Source organism: Phycodurus eques, chromosome 9 (genome assembly GCF_024500275.1).
Source record: "Phycodurus eques isolate BA_2022a chromosome 9, UOR_Pequ_1.1, whole genome shotgun sequence".
Classification (NCBI taxonomy): Eukaryota; Metazoa; Chordata; class Actinopteri; order Syngnathiformes; family Syngnathidae; genus Phycodurus; species Phycodurus eques.
Window position 1 is genome coordinate 4379436 of NC_084533.1, and position 18718 is coordinate 4398153.

At 40.6% G+C, this 18718-nt stretch overlaps 1 protein-coding gene across 1 annotated transcript in view; it reads right to left on the reverse strand.

The window, feature by feature from the left end:
• Positions 1 to 1128: 1128 nt before the first annotated feature.
• fbxo38 (F-box protein 38) overlaps positions 1129 to 18718 on the reverse strand; it is a 68856-nt gene continuing 51266 nt past the window's right edge. The window contains 6 exon segments of the mRNA XM_061685696.1: positions 1129 to 2460; positions 2547 to 2660; positions 2790 to 2893; positions 15753 to 15898; positions 17094 to 17260; positions 17479 to 17581. Coding sequence (XP_061541680.1) covers positions 2282 to 2460; positions 2547 to 2660; positions 2790 to 2893; positions 15753 to 15898; positions 17094 to 17260; positions 17479 to 17581 — 813 coding nt within the window. The 3' untranslated portion in view covers positions 1129 to 2281.

Sequence of the window (18718 nt, forward strand, 5' to 3'; positions counted from 1 at the left end):
CCTTTGTGCTGTGTGTGCAAGCAACACCGAGCACGGAGAAAAGAAAGAAGAGCAAAGAATTGGCAGAGGACTTGAAAACCCAAACTGTGGAAATTCATGGACAATCTCAAGTCCATCTCCAGAGATCTGATTGTTTATGTGTCCACTGTCTGCAACATCAATAAGTTTACAGCCCATGGCACTGTAGCCAGGAGACAAAACTTGATGAAAGATTGCAGCGAAGGAACGTTCGAATGGTGGCTAAAGAACCTTGACGCACTTCCAAACAAATTCAAGCTCACCTGTAGACACAGAGTGTGACAGTGTCAGATCTGTCGTCATTGGAAAAGGAGGACCAGGCTTGCAGACATGAAAAATCCAGGCTGGAGTTTGCCAACACTTACACAGAGAAGCCAAAATCCCTCTAGGAGAATGTCCTGTGGACAGATGAGACCAAAGTAGAGCTTTTTAGTCAAGCACATCACTTTGCTGTTTACCTAAAAGGAAATGAAGCAAAGACCATCCTAAGATCAAACATGGTGTATGTTCACTGATGTTTTGGGGTTGCTTTTCTTGCTTCTGGTATGGTGCAAAGCAGGCACAGTGTCACAAAACTGGGTCACCGTTTGAGGTCATTGGTCTTACAGCAGGACAATGAGACAAATCACTGTAGAGTTCTGAGTCCAGATCAAAATTTTGTAGACACCTGTGGAGAGATCGCAAAACAACAGCTGGGAAGAGGAACCCTTCAAATCTGAGAGACCTGGGGCAGTTAGCAAAAGAAGTGTGGGCCAAACCCCCCCCCCCCCCCAGGCAGTGTTACCAAATATTGAGGTTGAAGGTTCATTATGTCCAGTCAGTTTTTGGAGTTCTGTGTGGAATCTTTTTTTTTTTCTTTTCTCCAGTGTAAACAAAATAAATCAACATTACACAACTATAGTTAGCATTGAAATCAAAGTATTGAAAATGCAGTATCATTTCTACTGTTTTTGGCAGAGTTGTTTTAAATGCGCTAGAAATCAGTTGATTTGGTGACAGTACAATAACTCAAAGGCAACAGAAGTACAGCAGAACAGCTAAAGTCAGTGGAAGAATCAATATGGAAGAGTCATAGTGACAAAGACAGAGGGCAAAAAGTTCATTTCCTGCTGATTTTTATTTTTTATAATGTGAAATAGCTTTTCTTATAAACATATAAACAGCATGAAATAACATGACTATCCACAACATCTGTACAATTGTTTAACAAAAGGAGGAGGAAAACAAAACAAAAACAAATCAGGTGGGTTTGGATTTTGTTACTCGGTCAGTTCATTGTTCATGAATTTGTTCACCTTTATCATCCCCCTGGCCTTCCACCCTAACCACAAAAACTAACAATCCATCCATTTTCCAAACCATATCTGACATATCCCATAATCTGACACGTTCGACTGGTTAGAGCAGTGTGCAGAACCAGTTACATGCCAACTTAATGTAAAATAATCTCTCGAAGCTGGAGTAGAATGTAACTTGACACCGACTGGCTAGTGATAATCAAGGTGCTGAAAGTACCTTGAAAAATTTGGGTTGGGAAAACAACAAATCAAATTAAAAACTGAGCCAACACTATTTCTAAATATACCCATTTGGATTAGAGAAACATTGAGGCACAGGACAGGCAGCAGTCAAGTTATGATGTGACGACTTAGTTGACTGTATGAACGCGATGCGCTTATATGCAGGAGTCCACAACTTTTCCCCCCTTTCTTATGCATGTAATACACCTTTTAATAGATCCTTGTCAAGCCACATTAAAAATGGCCACCTGGGTTATTTTCACCTGTAATTTCAGATTGGAACTGTATCTGTAAAGAGACCAAATAGACGATAGGAATCATCTAAGCTTATGAAACTTCCATTGGTTAAATCGCTTAAAAAAAAAACAAAAAAAAAAAACATATCTAATACATCCAAATACGTGGAAGCCATGATTTTAATACTTAAATATAGTCGTAAACATCTTTTTAGGGGTAATAGAATACTGAGGCTCAAATGAGATACGGGTGGGGTGGGGGCTGCAGCATGAACTTGATCCAAAATACTCCAAATTGCTTAATGAAAGCGAAAGGAAACAAGGCGATAAGACAAAAGGTTTCATTATTTGGAGTTGTGTTTCCTAAGGGCTCGTCTAGAGGTAAAATATTATTTGCCAGCGCCCCACAGTTGCAAGTCAAGTGCGCACTGCAGATCCTACCGACTCAGCCGGCCGACACAATTGACGGCACACTGTAATTGACAGTCAGATGTAAGACGGAGTGTCCTAAATGTAGTCGTCATCAACAGGTTCGCCTGGCGTATCACAGTGATGGAGGAAGAGAACCACAACTCTCTGAAACACTCCTCTTTTGCTTTGTCGGCGCTCTGAGATCTCCTCCCCGATGGTCTCCATGCAGATGTCGGCCGAGAGCTGACCCTTGCGCCTCGGGGCGTAGATGGTGGCTAACACACAACGGGAGAGAGTAATAGGCTGCGGTCATTTGGGCACAAATTTTCATTCCACTTAACATCGGAGAGATGACACTCACTGCTCTCGTCGTCCTCAAAGTCATAGCGGGCGTAGTTGTTGGGATCAGCTGCTCTCAGAGTCCTGAGCCAGGGGAAGTCTGTTATCATGCTGTAGGGGGCGCCATCCAACAGTCCTGAGCACGACATGGAGGTTAGTTAAAGCCAGGTGAACATATCGGTACTGGTCTAGGACCATTTTGAGCACGATTCCCCCGTTTCCATCTGTACTGATGCATTGAAGCATATATCTGAGTCCGTTTTACCCTCAAGCGTATAAATGTCTCGGCCCCAGGGGTATTTAGGATACTTCTTCACATCCGCTTCTGTCCTGGTGGCCTCTGGGAAGAACTCATATTTGATTAACTCCCTGCAAAACAGACACAAACATACTGGATATTCCGGCTACTATAAATCTTCTCGTGCGTTGAACATTTAGTTTTTCCAAGTGTGTTTGTTTCTGTACTGAGTCATATTTATATTATGCATTTGTGAGTGGATGTAAAACACAGTTGCGGTCAGACCTTTACAAACACTCACCAGTTACGTGTACGAGTTCAGTGTGCAAAGGTTTATTTAGGAATGTGTTCCACACAGTGCTGGGAAAAAGTATTGGCCCCTTCTGAAATGCTTTTATTTTTGCAGTTTCTCGACTTTGTTTAAAAATAAATGATCAAGCAAATGTTAATATCGGACAAATATAACGCAAGTGAACTGCTGCAGAACGTGCGCTTCAGCTTGAGGTCATGAACTGATGGCTGAACATTCTCCTTCAGGATTTTCTGTTAAAGAGCAGAATTCATTGGTTCCATCAATCACAGCAAGTTGTCCAGGTCCACACTACCACCACCCTGTTTGACTGTTGGTATGATTCAGAATCAGAATCCTTTTTATTTGCCAAGTATGTCAAAAACACACAAGGAATTTATCTCTGGTAATTGGTGCCGCTCGAGTCCGTCAATAAGACAGCCATTTTGACAATAAATACTTTTGATGCATAAAAAAACAATACATAACAACACACCACGGAGAGTCACTTAGCAATAAAAGGTTACCGGTAATGTGGTAATGCTGATACAATTGCAGTTGTGCAAATGATGCAAGCAATTTCATGGCTAGAGGGAAGAAGCTGTTGGAATGTGTGCTCGTTTTAGTTTGCATTGATCTATAGCGCCTACTTGAGGGAAGGAGCTGGAAGAGGTGGTGACCAGGATGTGGAGGGTTCAAGAGGATTTTGCATGCTCTTGTCTTAGTTCTGGCGGCGTAGAAGTCCTAAAAGGTGGGTAAGTCCTGATTGTCCGTTGCATTGGGTTCTTTTGCTGAAATCCTGTGCTACATTTACGGCAGATGTAACGAGACATGCACACCTTCCAAAAAGCTCAACTTTCATATCGTTAGTCCATATAAAATTCTCCCAAACTTCTTCATCATTTAGATTTTTTTTTTTTTTTTTTTTTTTTTGCAAAAGTAAGACGAGCCTTTGTGTTCTTTTTGGTTAGCAGTGGTTTGCGCCTTGTAACTCTGACACAGATGCCATTTTTGCCCAGTCGCCCATTGGTGTATGAATGTGTGTGTGTGGGTGGGTGAATGTGGGGCTTTGCAAAGCACTTCGGGCACTGTGATGATGGTGTAGATAAAGCGCTATATACAGTAAGTGCAGTCCATTTACCATATTTGACTGATATTTACATTGGTTTGATGATCTTAACCATTAAAGTGGGGAAACTACTGCAAAAATTTAATAACTGGAAAAGGGGGTCAATACTTTTTCACAGCACTGTATGTTTGAAGGTACTTTCCGAAATAACACATCGCCAAAAATCTACACAAGGGGGGTTTCGATTACGACCAGTTTACAGTATTGTGTGATAATCGGCATTTGACATTTTTATGGATGGATATATGAGAGTCAGTCAAAAAGTAATGAGCCCAATTTTTCCTCTAGCTTTATTTATTTATTTATTTTTAAATAGAAAGGCAATATACGCGCAGAAATAAAGCCCAAAAAATGGAGAATTAATTGCTACTTTTCTATACAATCTCCAACACCGACTGTCCATTGACGAACAAGGACATGCATGCTACCCTCATAAAATTCAGTAGGCTGCATCTTTAACCATTTATTTATTTACAGCTTGCTTAACTTGCCTTCTTTTAAAGGACCAAAAAGGTGATAAGTCTGATGGTGCCAGATCAGGTGACTTTGGGGGACAGGTTATGGTTGTCCAGCCAAAGGAACTGATGACTTCACGAGCTCCTTTTCTTGTCACGGAGGTTTCTCAAAGCAGGCTCTTGTTCTTTGTCTTTCATGCTGGACACCCACTATTTGACTGTGCTGTAGCCTATTGCAGCTTCGCCAAACACATTTTGCAACCTTCTGAAAATGTTTAGTGGTGGTTCTCCTTCCAAAACAAGTAATAGTAGTGACAGGCATCCAGCAATGGCATCATTTCCAAAATGACTGACAGGGAGAGGACAGACTTAAACAATACGTTTTTAAAATAAACCTTCAAACAAGTATTTCAACTACAAAACATAAATATTTCTGGAAAAAAAACAATTATTAGTAGGTTAAATTAAACTGGGCTCATTACTTTTTGACTGACCCTCATCAATTTGAGAGAGAAAGTTAGGCTATACATTACCATAGCAACTGCTGCAATGGTAATACACAAAGACCTTGACAGTTTCTAGCTTTTGGCTGAAAGTGCCACATATCTGATTTGCTTGTCTTTTCACTGACAGAACACATGAAACAACCCACATGAGCAGATGCCCAAATTGTGCGTAAACAACATCACAAGCGTCAACACCGAGCAGTGAAGTTAACAATAATACATAAATAATACAAATATTATACATTACATACATTTTAAATGGACTGGCCTGACTCTTCCCCGCCTTGATTTGAATAGGGTCAAACTCCACATTACTCCACTTAACACTTTTAATGTAGCATTTTAGGCTACGTTCACGCTGCAGGGCATAATGCCCAATTCCGATTTTGTTTTCTTAAATCCGATGTTTTAATGTAGTCGTTCACATTACAAAAACAAATGCAGCTTCTACTGTGGACAAAACGCCTCCGTGACATCACACGCATGTACAACAAACAGGACGTCACATTGCACATGCACGCAAATACTAGTCACCGGATAGAAGTAAACATGGCCCCTCAAGTAAGTCTTGTCATGACGCATTCGTGGCCATTTCAAGGATTTCGTGCAAACGGAGCCGAGGGTTGGGCATCGAGAATCGCGAAGCGATTGGAACCAGGACTAACATTCCAGGTCTCCTGGGATCGTTTGAATTTTAAAAAATCCGGTTCCTACTTTCGATGCCGACAGTGCGCCGACCCCGAATAAGAAAGTGGCTTGTGCCCAACGACGACAGGGAACAAACGTGTTAACTATGTTAAAATAAATGACCAGTCACCTCAGTGATTAAGATTATATTGTGCAAAGGAGGCTTTCACGATGTGTAGAAGTCTGACGCGTTCCCTCCCGTTCCGAGCCTCAGCCTACAACGCGCGAAACTTCAGTCGAGTCAATTGGGTGACTGAAACAATAAAATACATCTATGCCAACATTGAGGCAGTTGAAAAGTTAAACGCTGGGTTGCACTCTTGCACTGATGGTTTTTAGCGTTTATTTTAGTCTTCAAACCAACGTAAGAGCTGATGACAGACAAAAATAAAATAAATTACTTTACCATACTGGAAATAAAGTAGAAACAGTCGCATTACAAGCTTAACATTGAGCTAAAACTTCACCAAACGTCAAACTAGCAACTTTATATCAGTGAATTGGGGCAAAATTCACTAAAATGTTGTCTCACAGTATCACAAACACTAACCTTGTGTCTCATCGGTTGGTAGGTAAAGGAATCAACGTTTTATAGTGTTTGGTTCCATTACTTTCATTGTCAAAATTCACCGGTGTCACGTGAAGTTACTTTTTGTGCCAAAATGTTGGGTGCGTACCCTTCAAAATAAAAGGCTACATGCTTAAACAGGAAGTCAAGTTAGAACTTGCACATGTAAACCATTTGACATGATAAAACAGTCGCAAATAACTATTTTAACAATGCTGTATTCAACTTGTAGCTGAAACAATAATTAATAAATATTAAGTCAATTGGATTGGTTCCACACACATGGCCTTTTAGTTCACAGGTTTGATATTGATACTGGTTATAAAGAACGCCGAGTCAAATGTTCATTTTAGTTTAGGCTGCAGGCTGCTCAGAAAATGGATGCTCATACTTTGGACACCCTTTATTTAAACCATGCAAACATTTTTGAACCAGCCCCCTAAAAGAATCTGAATCGAGAATCGTTTTGAACCGGAAACAAAATGAAGAATCGGAATCGGAAACGGAATCGCTCAAATTCAAACGTTGCCCAACATTTTCTTATATTTATCAGTGTCTCCTTTTCGCCACTGACTGTTTTCTGGTCCTTCATCCGCCATTGCAGTTTTGTGGTGTGCAGCGATGCCGGTAACGCATTATTTTGTGTTACTTTGTAATGTGTTACTCCAAAATGCGTGACTGTATCCAGGAAAAGTAATTAGATTACAGTTACTTCATCAATCATAATGAGTCAACAATCATCCTTAACAATAGGGTTGGGCACCGAGAATAGAAAACCGATTAGAAGCTAAGTTCCCGGTTCTCCCAGAATCATTCAAATTTAAACATTTCGGTTCCCAGGCGGCACGGTGACCGACTGGTTAGAGCGTCAGCCTCACAGTTCTGAGGACCGGGGTTCAATCCCCGGCCCCGCCTGTGTGGAGTTTGCATGTTCTCCCCGTGCCTGCGTGGGTTTTCTCCGGGCACTCCGGTATACTCCCACATCCCACAAACATGCATGAATTGGAGACTCTAAAATTGCCCGTAGGTGTGAATGTGAGTGCGAATGGTTGTTTGTTTGTATGTGCCCTGCGATTGGCTGGCAACCAGTTCAGGGTGTACCCCGCCTCCTGCCCGATGATAGCTGGGATAGGCTCCAGCACGCCTGCGCCCCTAGTGAGGAGAAGCGGCTCAGAAAAAGGATGGATGGATGGATGGTTCCCAGTTTCGATGCCTACACCCCCCGAAGACGAAGTGGCAAAAACCAACGACGAAGTGGCGAAAACCAACGAAGAAGAACGCGCACGAAGACGTGCTTGTGCCCAACGCCAGTTGGCGCCGAACAAAAGTGCGTCTTAACTTTGTTAAAATGAATAACCAGTTGCTTCAGTGCAATACTTGAAATAAGATTATATTATGCAAAGGAGGCTTTCACAATGTGTAGCGTCTGACACGCTCTGAGCCTCAGCCTACATTGCGTGGAGCTTCAGTGAAGTCAACTCTGTCAATCGGGTGTGTGAAAGAATAAAATAAGTCTATGCCAACATTTGAGACAGCTAACAAGGTAAACGGTTGGTTGCACTTTTGCACTGATGGTTTTTAGTCTTTGTTTTACTCTTCAAACCAATGTAAGGGCCGTTGACAAAAAAAAAAAAAAAAGAAAAAAAGAAAAGAAAAGCTTAACATTGCGCTAAAACTTCACCGTACCAACTTTACGCCACGATGAATTGGGACAAAATTCAAATAGACTTCTCACAGTATCACAAACACTAACTTTGTGCCTCATCGGTGGGTAGGGAAAGGAATCAGCGTTTTATAGCATTTGGTTTCATCCATTAACAAAAACAAAATAAATCAATAAATAATCACTGGTGCACTTTTCGTGCCAACAATATGCTGAGTTCCGGTGGGTACCCTTCAAAATAAAAGACTACAAGCTTTAAACAGGAAGTCAAGTTAAAACTTGCACATATAAAGCACTTGTCGTGATCAAACAGTCCCATATAACAATTTTAACAATGATATATTTAACTTTTAGCTGAAACATTAATTAATGAATACTAAGTCAATTGGGTTAGTTCCACACACATTGCCTTGTGTGATAGTGATACTGGCTGTAAAGAACCGCGAGTCAAATGTTAATTTTAGTCTATGCTGCAGGCGGCTAAGAAAATGGATTCTCATAATTTGGACACCATTATTTAAACCATGCAAACTTTTCTGACCAAGCCCACTACAAGAATTGGAATCAATAATCGTTTGGAACCGGAATCGCTCAAATTCAGTCGATGCGCGACCCCACTTAACAAGTAATGTTTTGTGGCTGATGACTCAAAGAAGCAGCCGCCCATCTGTCTAATAGCACTTCACCAAACAGGCAGACTGCTCCCTTTCTAAAATATTCAGGAAAATGACTGGGAGGTCATTGTTTATCATACAATCCAAAGTGAAGGTGCGGTAAATATATATATATATAATATATAATTGTTGTTTCATTTTTATTTAGACAAAAAGAAGAGAGTTTTACTGGCATTTAGGCCCGCAATGCATTGTGGGTTAATTATTCATACCGTAGTGCATGGTCAGAAATCGTCATGGAGGTATGGACTGACTCAGTGAAGGACTTACAATACTCAGCTTAAATAATATTAACAATAAAAGGTGAGATCTTTCAACGTCGTCTGGAGTCCGGACTGCTCAGGAGCTGGTTTAATGCGCTGCACCACTGACGTTTACTCAACTCAGTGCTTCTCCCCCTGTCAATCACCCACAGCTTTGCTAGTTAAACAGTTGTGTAAACTTGTCACCGGGAACAAAAAAAGTTTTCTCACTCTTCGTCTCGAAATTACGATGGTGGGAGCAAGTGTGTCTGTGTGTGTGTGTGTGTGTGTGTGTGCACGCTGTGCGTGCCTATGTGCATGCGTGCGTGTGTGAGCAGTTGGGGGATGGAATCAGGAAAAGCTATCAACAACTCTATAATACAAACAAAATGAGTTCTGTTGGCCGCAATCACACTTTTAAAACAACATTAAGTGCAGTCCTGTCTGTTTCCCCCAAGCCCAGCATCCAACCACGACTCTCGCTCATGTTTACATAAACGCACGCACACACAGTTGCCTTCATGGACCCCCGCACAATTGGTAACCACAGAACTCGAACAATATGCAGGGTTGCTACAGTCCGTCCGTCTATCAGTTAAGAGTCTTTAGAGAAGTATACTTGAGAATTTTGCACTTGTTTACATGTTTAGGTACTTATTGTATTTGGCATGTCAACTCTGCACTAAGTAGCTCATTTAATGTGGCTTCGACTACACCAACATTTCAGTAATTGGTTCATGTTGATGATGTCATTCTGTAACCCATATATTACCAGGTAATGGGTACGGTTAAGCTAATGCTCTTTTTGTACTGTGAATAAGTGATATTCCTGTCTCTTGGCAGCTGGTAAAAGTCACTAAAAAGTTACTCATAATGTAACTTTAGTTACTTTTGAAACCAAGTAATCAGTAAAGTAACAAAGTTAGTTATTCAAGGTAACTGTGGCAACACTGGTGGCATGTCTGTTTTGTCGAACAATTGTGACATTTGTCGCCTTTTGATGACCCATAGGTTGGATGTGCGCCCCGTGAGCATCCATACTGCACACACGTCGGATACATATCCTATTTATATCCACATACTGTATGAAAGAGGCCTGGGTCGGATATGAGGTTGGGGTGGGGTGGGGTGCGGTGGGGGGGGACCCAAAAACATCGGAATTATACTTGTCACATTGGGCAAAAAAACTAAACAAAAAAATAAAATAAAATTATCGGAATTGACCTTCAGGGTTAACATACAGTGAGTAGCCTTAGCCATATTTGTCCATTAGCTGTTGTTTAAATTTACAGCAGGTGTTTTAAGTGTGTGGTATATACTTCAACAATCTGTGTATTCCGATGAAGTCAAGCTTGTACTGATGAGGTATATCCGATCTGCGCCTTTACGCTGCAGTCGCATTAACATGTATCCGATCACATGGAATTTTTATCCACATTTGGAAGAGGCCCAACTTCAATCTGAAGATACCTGATTCCATGTGCTTTTTTTTTTTTTTTTTTTTAACATTGCCATGACGCATATCTGAATTGTGCCACTTGAGAGCCAAAAAGGGAAATGTTTGACTTATATAATGCAATGTACACAGAACAAAAATATAAACGCAACACTTTTGTTTTTGCTCCCAATTTTCGTGAGCTGGACTCAAAGATCTGAAACATTTTCTACATGAACAAAAGGCCATTTACCTCAAATATTGTTCACAAATCTGTGTTAGTGAGCATTTCTCCTTCGTAGAGATACTCCATCGCACCTCACAGGTGTGGCATATCAAGATGCTGATTAGACAGCATGATTATTGCACAGGTGTGCCTGAGGCTGGCCACAATAAAAGGCCACTCTGAAATGTGCAGTTTTGCTTTATTGTGGGGATCTGGGGGGGTCAGAAATACCAGTCAGTATCTGGTGTGACCACCATTTAACTTACACAATGCAACACATCTCCTTCGCATAGAGTTGATCAGGTTGTTGATTGTGGCCTGTGGCCTTGGTCCACGCCTCTTCGTTGGCTGTGCGAAGTTGCTGGATATTGGCAGGAACTGGAACACGCTGTCGTATATGCCGATCCAGAGCATCCCAAACATGCTCAATGGGTGACATGTCCGGGGAGTATGCTAGCCATGCCAAAACTGGGATGTTTTCAGCTTCCAGGAATTGTGTACAGATCCTTGCAACATGGGGTCGTACAATATCATGCTGCGGCATAAGGTAATGGTCGTGGATGAATGGCACAACAATGGGCCCCATGATCTCGTCACGGTATCGCTGTGCATTCAACATGCCATCAATAAAATGCACCCATGTTCATTGCCCATAACATATGCCTGCCCAAACCATAACCCCACCGCCACCATGGGCCACATGGGTTGACATCAGCAAACCGCTCACCCACACGACGCCACACACGCTGTCTGCCATCTGCCCTGAACAGTGAAAACCGGGAAAATCCGTGAAGAGAACACCTGTCCAACGTGCCAGACGCCATCGAATGTGAGCATTCACCCACTCGAGTCGGTTACAACAACGAACTGCAGTCAGGTCGAGCCCCCGATGAGGACGACATGCACACAGATGAGCTTCCCTGAGACGGTTACTGACAGTTTGCGCAGAAATTCTTTGGTTATGCAAACCGATTGTTGCAGAAGCTGTCCAGGTGGCTGGTCTCAGACGATCTTGGAGGTGAACATGCTGGATGTCGAGGTCCTGGGCTGGTGTAGTTACACGTGGTCTGCGGTTGTGAGGCCGGTTGGATGTCCTGCCAAATTGTCTGAAACGCCTTTGGAGACGGCTTACGGTAAAGAAATTAACATTCAATTCACGGGCGACAGCTCTGGTGGACATTCCTGCAGTCAGCATGGCAATTACACGCTCCCTCAGAACTTGCAACATCTGTGGCATTGTGCTGTGTGATAAAACTGCACACTTCAGAGTAGCCTTTTATTGTGGCCAGCCTATGGCACACCTGTGCAATAATCATACTGTTTAATCAGCATCTTGATATGCCACACCTGTGAGGAGGGATGGGTTATCTCGACAAAGGAGAAACGCTCACTAACACAGATTTAGACAGATTTGTGAACAATATTTGAAGGAAATGGCCTTTTTCGCCTAAAACCACCATCCACTAAGTTGCGAAAGGCCCCTCCTCCACCCATGAAGAACCTTATCTGCGAATCTGACTGATATCTGCGGGGTCTTTTCCAGAATAGGTCAGACCCCTATGGAGATCAGGCATCCCTGTAATTACAAGGGACATAAAGTTGGTCAAAGAAATATGGCACAAAAAAAGTAGAACTACAAACTTAGTGATGATAAAATGTGAATCTATCAAACCAGTGTCTCCAGTTACTGGGTAATAACTCAATGTTGATTAATGACATCATTACAACCTATGATCTGGACTTTTTGTTACTAAATGAAACGTGGTTAACAGAAAGTAGCTATAATGCCATTTTAAATGAGGCAACACCAGTATTTTTTTATTTTATGAACAAGTGTCGAATAGGGAAAAAAGGCAGTGGTATTGCTGTTATTTTTAAGTCATTATTTCATCCATCCATCCATTTTCTGAGCCGCTTATCCTCACTAGGGTCGCGGGCGCGCTGGAGCCTATCCCAGGCTGTCATCGGGCAGGAGGCGGGGTAGACCCTGAACTGGTTGCCAGCCAATCGCAGGGCACATACAAACAGACAACCATTCGCACTCACAGTCATGCCTACGGGCAATTTAGAGTCTCCAATTAATGCATGTTTTTGGGATGTGGGAGGAAACCGGAGTGCCCGGAGAAAACCCACGCAGGCACGGGGAGAACATGCAAACTCCACACAGTCGGGGCCGGGGATTGAACCCGGGTCCTCAGAACTGTGAGGCTGACGCTCTAACCAGTCGGCCACCGTGCCGCCCAGTCATTATTTCAGTGTAAAGAAATTATACTGGGTGATTTTAGCTCTTTTGAATATCTCTGTTTTGCAGTTAAAGGTGACCCAAAGGTTATTGTTTTAATAATTTATAGACCTCCGAGATAAAATAGAATGACTTTTCAGAACTGCTGTCAGTTATTTGTACTGACGACAACTATTTTGTCATAACGGGAGACTTTAAAATTAATGTTGACAATAAAATTAAAAAAAAAAAAAAATCTAAAGAACGCTCTGCTATACTAGACACATTTGACCTCTCAACATATTTAGAGTCCAACCCACACTCAAGGTCACATCTTAGACCTGGTCATCTCTAAGGATGTTGAAATTCTATCAATTGACATTAAGGATATGGCTATTTCTGACCATTTTTGTGTATTCTTTGAATTGCAGATTCTTCCAAAAGTACAGACAACCTCTATATCTGTTAAGAAAAGGTACATAAATGAGAGCCACTAAGTTTATGGAGACCATTGCTGTGCTACAAACTGGGAATGCTGAGACAGTTGAAGAACTTTTGGTTAATTTCACCTGTAAAATCTCAAATGTCATGAATGCTATCGCTCCTATTAAAACTAAGACAATCCTGAGGCGACCTATAACACCGTGGAGGAGCACAATGATGGTAAAGACCTAAGTGTAGGAAAGCAGAACGTAAGTGGAGAAAAACTTAACTCCAAATTGACCATGACCGCTACAGACAAAGTCTTTGTAATTTTAACCAAGAGTTAGTCAGGGCTAGACACTTTTCTGAAATCATCAGTCATAACTGCAACAATACTCGCACTCTGTTTGCTGTGGTTGACAAGCTCACAATCCCCCCCCCCCGAATTAGCTAGCTCAAAAATTCCTAACAGCAGATAAATGCAATGAATTTGCTTGTTATTTTAGTGAAAAAATACAATCCATCAGGTTAAGTATTAGCACAAATCAGCAAAATGATAATACATCTGAAGCCACCCAGGAAAAACTCTATTAATGTCATAATTTGATACAGTTGACCAAAATTGGAGAGAAAACAGTTCAGCAGCTGAAACCATCAACGACCTGTCTTGACTCAATACCATCTGACTTTTTCAAAGCTATTGCGAAGTCTGTGCTAGGTGATTTGCAGCAAATAATCAATTGCTCACTTCAGTCAGCAGTTTCCTAAAGCTCTAAAAGTAGCTGCCATTAAGCTTCTCCTAAAAAATAGAGCACTAGACGCTTCCATGTTAGCAAGCTAAAGACCCATCTCAAATCTCCCTTTCATAGCCAAGATTGTTGAGAAAGTTATTTTTAATCAACTCAGCAATTTCTTGAACTTAAATTGACTTTTTGACAAATTTCAATCAGGTTTCCGAACTCATCACAGTACAGAATCTGATCTTATCACAATGCAAAATTATATAAGGTTGAATACTGACTCGGGAAAGGTGTCAATTCTGGTCTTGTTGGACCTCAGTGCGGCTTTTGATACAGTGGATCATAATATACTGCTGAACAGGTTAGAAACGTGGGTAGGAGTAAATGGAACAGTCCTTAAATGGTTCAGGTCCAACATGGAGGAAAGGAGTTACTTTGTAACCAATGGTAGTGTTCAATCTCATCGAATGGCAATGACCTATGGGGTCCCTCAAGCACCTCCTGTTCAGCTTGTACATGCTACCCTTGGGTCAAATCCGTCAGAGCTTTAATTTTGACTATCATAGCTATGCAGATGACACACAGTTATATCTAGCAGTGTCTACAGATGACTACAGTTCAATGGAGGTGTTGTGTCACTGTTTAAAACAGATGAATAACTGGATGAGCCAAACTTTTCTTCAATTAAACCACAATAAAACTGAGCTAATTGTTTTTGGCAATAATGAAAAGAGGATTGTTGTTCGTAAATACCTGGAGTCACTCTCTTTAAAAACCAAAGACCAAGTCTGAAACCTTGGTGTTCTGATAGATTCCGACCTGACTTTCAACAGTCATATTAAATCAACTACTACAACTGCCTTCTACCATCTGAAGAACATATCCAGAGTGAAGGCTTATATGTGTCAAGCAGACCAGGAGAAGCTCATCCATGCTTTTATCTCAAGTAGTCTTGAGTATTGTAATGGTCTTCTGACTGGACTTGCTAAAAAGAGCATTAAACAGCTACAGCTCATTCAGAATGCTGCAGCTCGGGTTCTGACCAGAACAAAGAAGTCAGAGCATATTAGTCAAATTCTAAAGTCTTTACACTGGCTTCCAGCCAGCTTTAGAATAGATTTTAAAGTTCTGCTACTGGTCTATAAATAACTAAACGGTTTAGGTCCTGAATACATGAATTAAATGCTCATGGAATATAAACCCAGTAGTTCTCTGAGATCGACAGACTCAGGTCAAATAGTGGAGCACAGAGTCCAACGCAAACATGGTGAAGCATCATTTAGCTATTATGTTGCACAGAAATGGAATAAGTTGCCAACAGAAGTCACCTCAGCCCCAGGTGTGCATGTTTTGAAGTCCAGGTTAAAAACTTATTTTTTCCCATGCTTTTTAGAGCATTTCCACTTTTAAATGATATTTCTTGCACTGTATGCTGTTTTAATTCTATTTTTATTTATTTATTTCCTCTTTGTTTTAAATGTTTATAAGCTGTTTTTCTTTGTTTTAAAATGTTTTAATAATGTAAAACACATAGACTTACCTTGTGTATGAAATGCACTATATAAATAAATTTGGTTTGCTTTGCTTTTGTGTAAGTAGAAAAAGTTTTAGATCTTAAGAGTCCAGCTCACAAAAAAATGGGAGCAAAAACAAAAGTGTTGCGTTTATATTTTTGTTCAGTGTAAACCTATCTTTTAACACCATTTCAGAATATATCAGGGATACTACTCACTGGCTGATGTTGGCTATGGTGTCCATCCAGCTGCGAATGCGGACCTTGTTGCGTATATTTGGTGGATTGCTGAATTCGTGAACTATAGCGATGTGATAGGGATAGGGACCCTGGAAGAGCTGACGTTCCAATGCTACAGAGTCAATCTGAAGAAAAAGAGTCAAAAAATCAAGTCTAGCTAGAATACCAGCTCTATAAAACACAGGAGCAAAAACTTAAGTAAATGACAACAACTACTTAAAATGTTGTCTGTGTACATTCTCAGTGATTCAGGTCATGATAATCTGTAAAGATTGAATCAAGGCAACTGGACTGTTCTTGCTTGTTGAAGACATTTCATCCTTAACACAAAAGGCTTCTTCAGTTCAAGATTTTCAGTGTGGAGTCCCTCTAGTTATGCCTCAGTGTGTGTTCCTAGGGGGTGGTCAACCATAGGGTGTTGCTGTTGTTGCCCAGTGTTGTTTGTTGAGTACAATGACCTCTACATTGGAGAGACTGCACAGCATTGACAGGATCCTTCTTCTGATGCAGAATAAGCAGTTAATTCGCATCTCAAGGAGAAGCGACATTCCTTGGAGGACAACATTCTGGGTAGGGAAGGACCGCTGCTTTGAAAGAGGTGTAAAAGAAGCCATCTATGTTAAACTAAAAAAGCCGTCTCTAAACAGAGGGGGAAGTTTGAGACATCACCTATCGTCTGCCTACAACAATGCAACCTGTAACACATCTCTCCCCCCAAAGATCATGACAATCAACGGGGAAGAGTGGTCCTAATGAGCCACAAGATGAGTGAATGACCGACTGGTATGTAGGACGGTCGATCGACAACAACAACAAAAATACAACAAAAATACACACCCACCGAGACATAAATACTCCAAACAAAAAAATTTTGAACTGAAGAAGCCTTTTGCATTAAAGGTGAACCTTCAACAAACAAGAACAATCCAGGTGCCTTGATTCAACCTTTGTGGATTAATTACTAACAGGTTGAATAGACATTGGGGTATAAAGTACAAAAACAAAGGTAGAGATCCAAAAAAGGTTTATAATTGTCCATAGATGCCACAAGACTTTTATATTAGACAGGGCTATGGTTTGACTAAATGAAACACCTCTCCTCACTTCAACATAGTTTTTTTGGCACCAAGATTACACCAAAGCAAAACTTTTACGTTGGCCAGAGTTTTGGCATTATCACAAAAACAGCAAACCTAGAGAATAACAGAGGACTAATTCAAATGTAAGCAAAAAAAACCACCCTGAAAAATCGACTATAAACACTGTGCATCTAAAGCACAGTGCATATGACAGAACTTGGAGACACCCCAAAATACGGACCTGGTGCATTGGACGCATGTAGATGATGCGGTTGCGCTCGGGAGGCATTCTCAGAATCTGATCCAGGACCTGTTCCATGTTCAGCTTCTTACATTGTGCATAGTCAAACCTGTTCACAATAGGAGCACTTTCCACTCGCAGCTGCTTTAACACTCGACATCTGGTAGCTTTACTCACAAAAGGAAAAAGGAATTTTTTTTACTGAACATGAAAAGCATACAAATATCACATATGTATCAGAGGAGCCTAACGGAAAAAACAACTTTTCTTCAGCTGGTATTCATGACATTCAAAATGATGAGCACTTATATTACTGTATTGTAGCAAGTTAAACCCTTGCTAGTGTTATTGTCAAATAAACACAATATCCATGTCTGTGCAGTACCGTGAATGAACATCATCTTTGGGCAGTCTTTAATGACTAAGTCGGTGATTCCGCAGTTGGTCAGAGTGATGCCCACCAGGTTCTTACTCTTCAGAGACAATACCTAAAAGAGGCGTAACGGTAACATTTTAAAAACTTGTTTGTGGAATGCATTTACTTACACTTGTATGGTCATTCTGCTGAAAGAGCAATTAACACCTGACATGTCAGTCAACCTTTTGGTGGAAGAGGAAACAAATGGGTGGACGTGTGTGGGAAAGGAAAGCCTATATGTTAGATAAGATAATTAAATACCTTGTCAGTTTGAATTTTTGTTAGGTTTAACTTTGTAGAGCTGGAGAAGATATGTTGTGTGTATGACTGGGACCATTTGCAAATAATCCTTGAGCTAATTTCTAAATAACATTAACATGCTGCTTTAACCGCACTTAGTCAAGAAGTCTTGTTTAAAGATACAAATCAAGACCAGATTCTGTGTCCAATGCTACTACACCTACTGTTACAATATAATACACTTTTGGCCAGAACCTTCACTGTTCAAACAAATACATTAAAATCACTTGAAATATTTTTAAAATTTTTAAATAATATAGCATGACCAAGTAAATTGGTATTTTTGTTACATGACAATGCACTCTGGGCCGATGAAAAATGGTTGTTGCTAATGCTACCACAGGTGCATCTCAGTAAATAAGAACAGGGGTGTCAAACTCGTTTTAGTTTGTGGGCTGTATCGACCCCAATTTGATCTCAAGTGGGCCGACCAGTATATTCATGGCTTAATAACCTATAAATAACAATTATTCAAAAATGTCCTCATTGTTTTGGTGTGATTAATTCGAAGTACATTTGGAAAATATTCACATTAATTATTATTTTGTTGCAAATATTGCAAATTATATGAGCAATCTGAAATTTCTTAACGTAAACGATTGCAATTTCAAAAGTATTTTGTCATTTTTTTCATACACACTTGTGCAACTTAGAGATAAGAGGATATATATATATATATATGTTCTATTTATAACAACTTAATTTCTAGAAATAATTATAAATGTACTTAAATTTCCACATCCATCTAAAAATCCCAACTGACTCATCGAACCATACAAAATAAAGTGGTAACTATTCAGAAAGAGTGTGCTGCCACCCACCTTGTAAATGTAGACAAAAAGATATAAAAGCTGTGGCAGTGTATTTTAAAAACAAAAAGGGTTCCACGAAACAAGCCTCTTCTGAA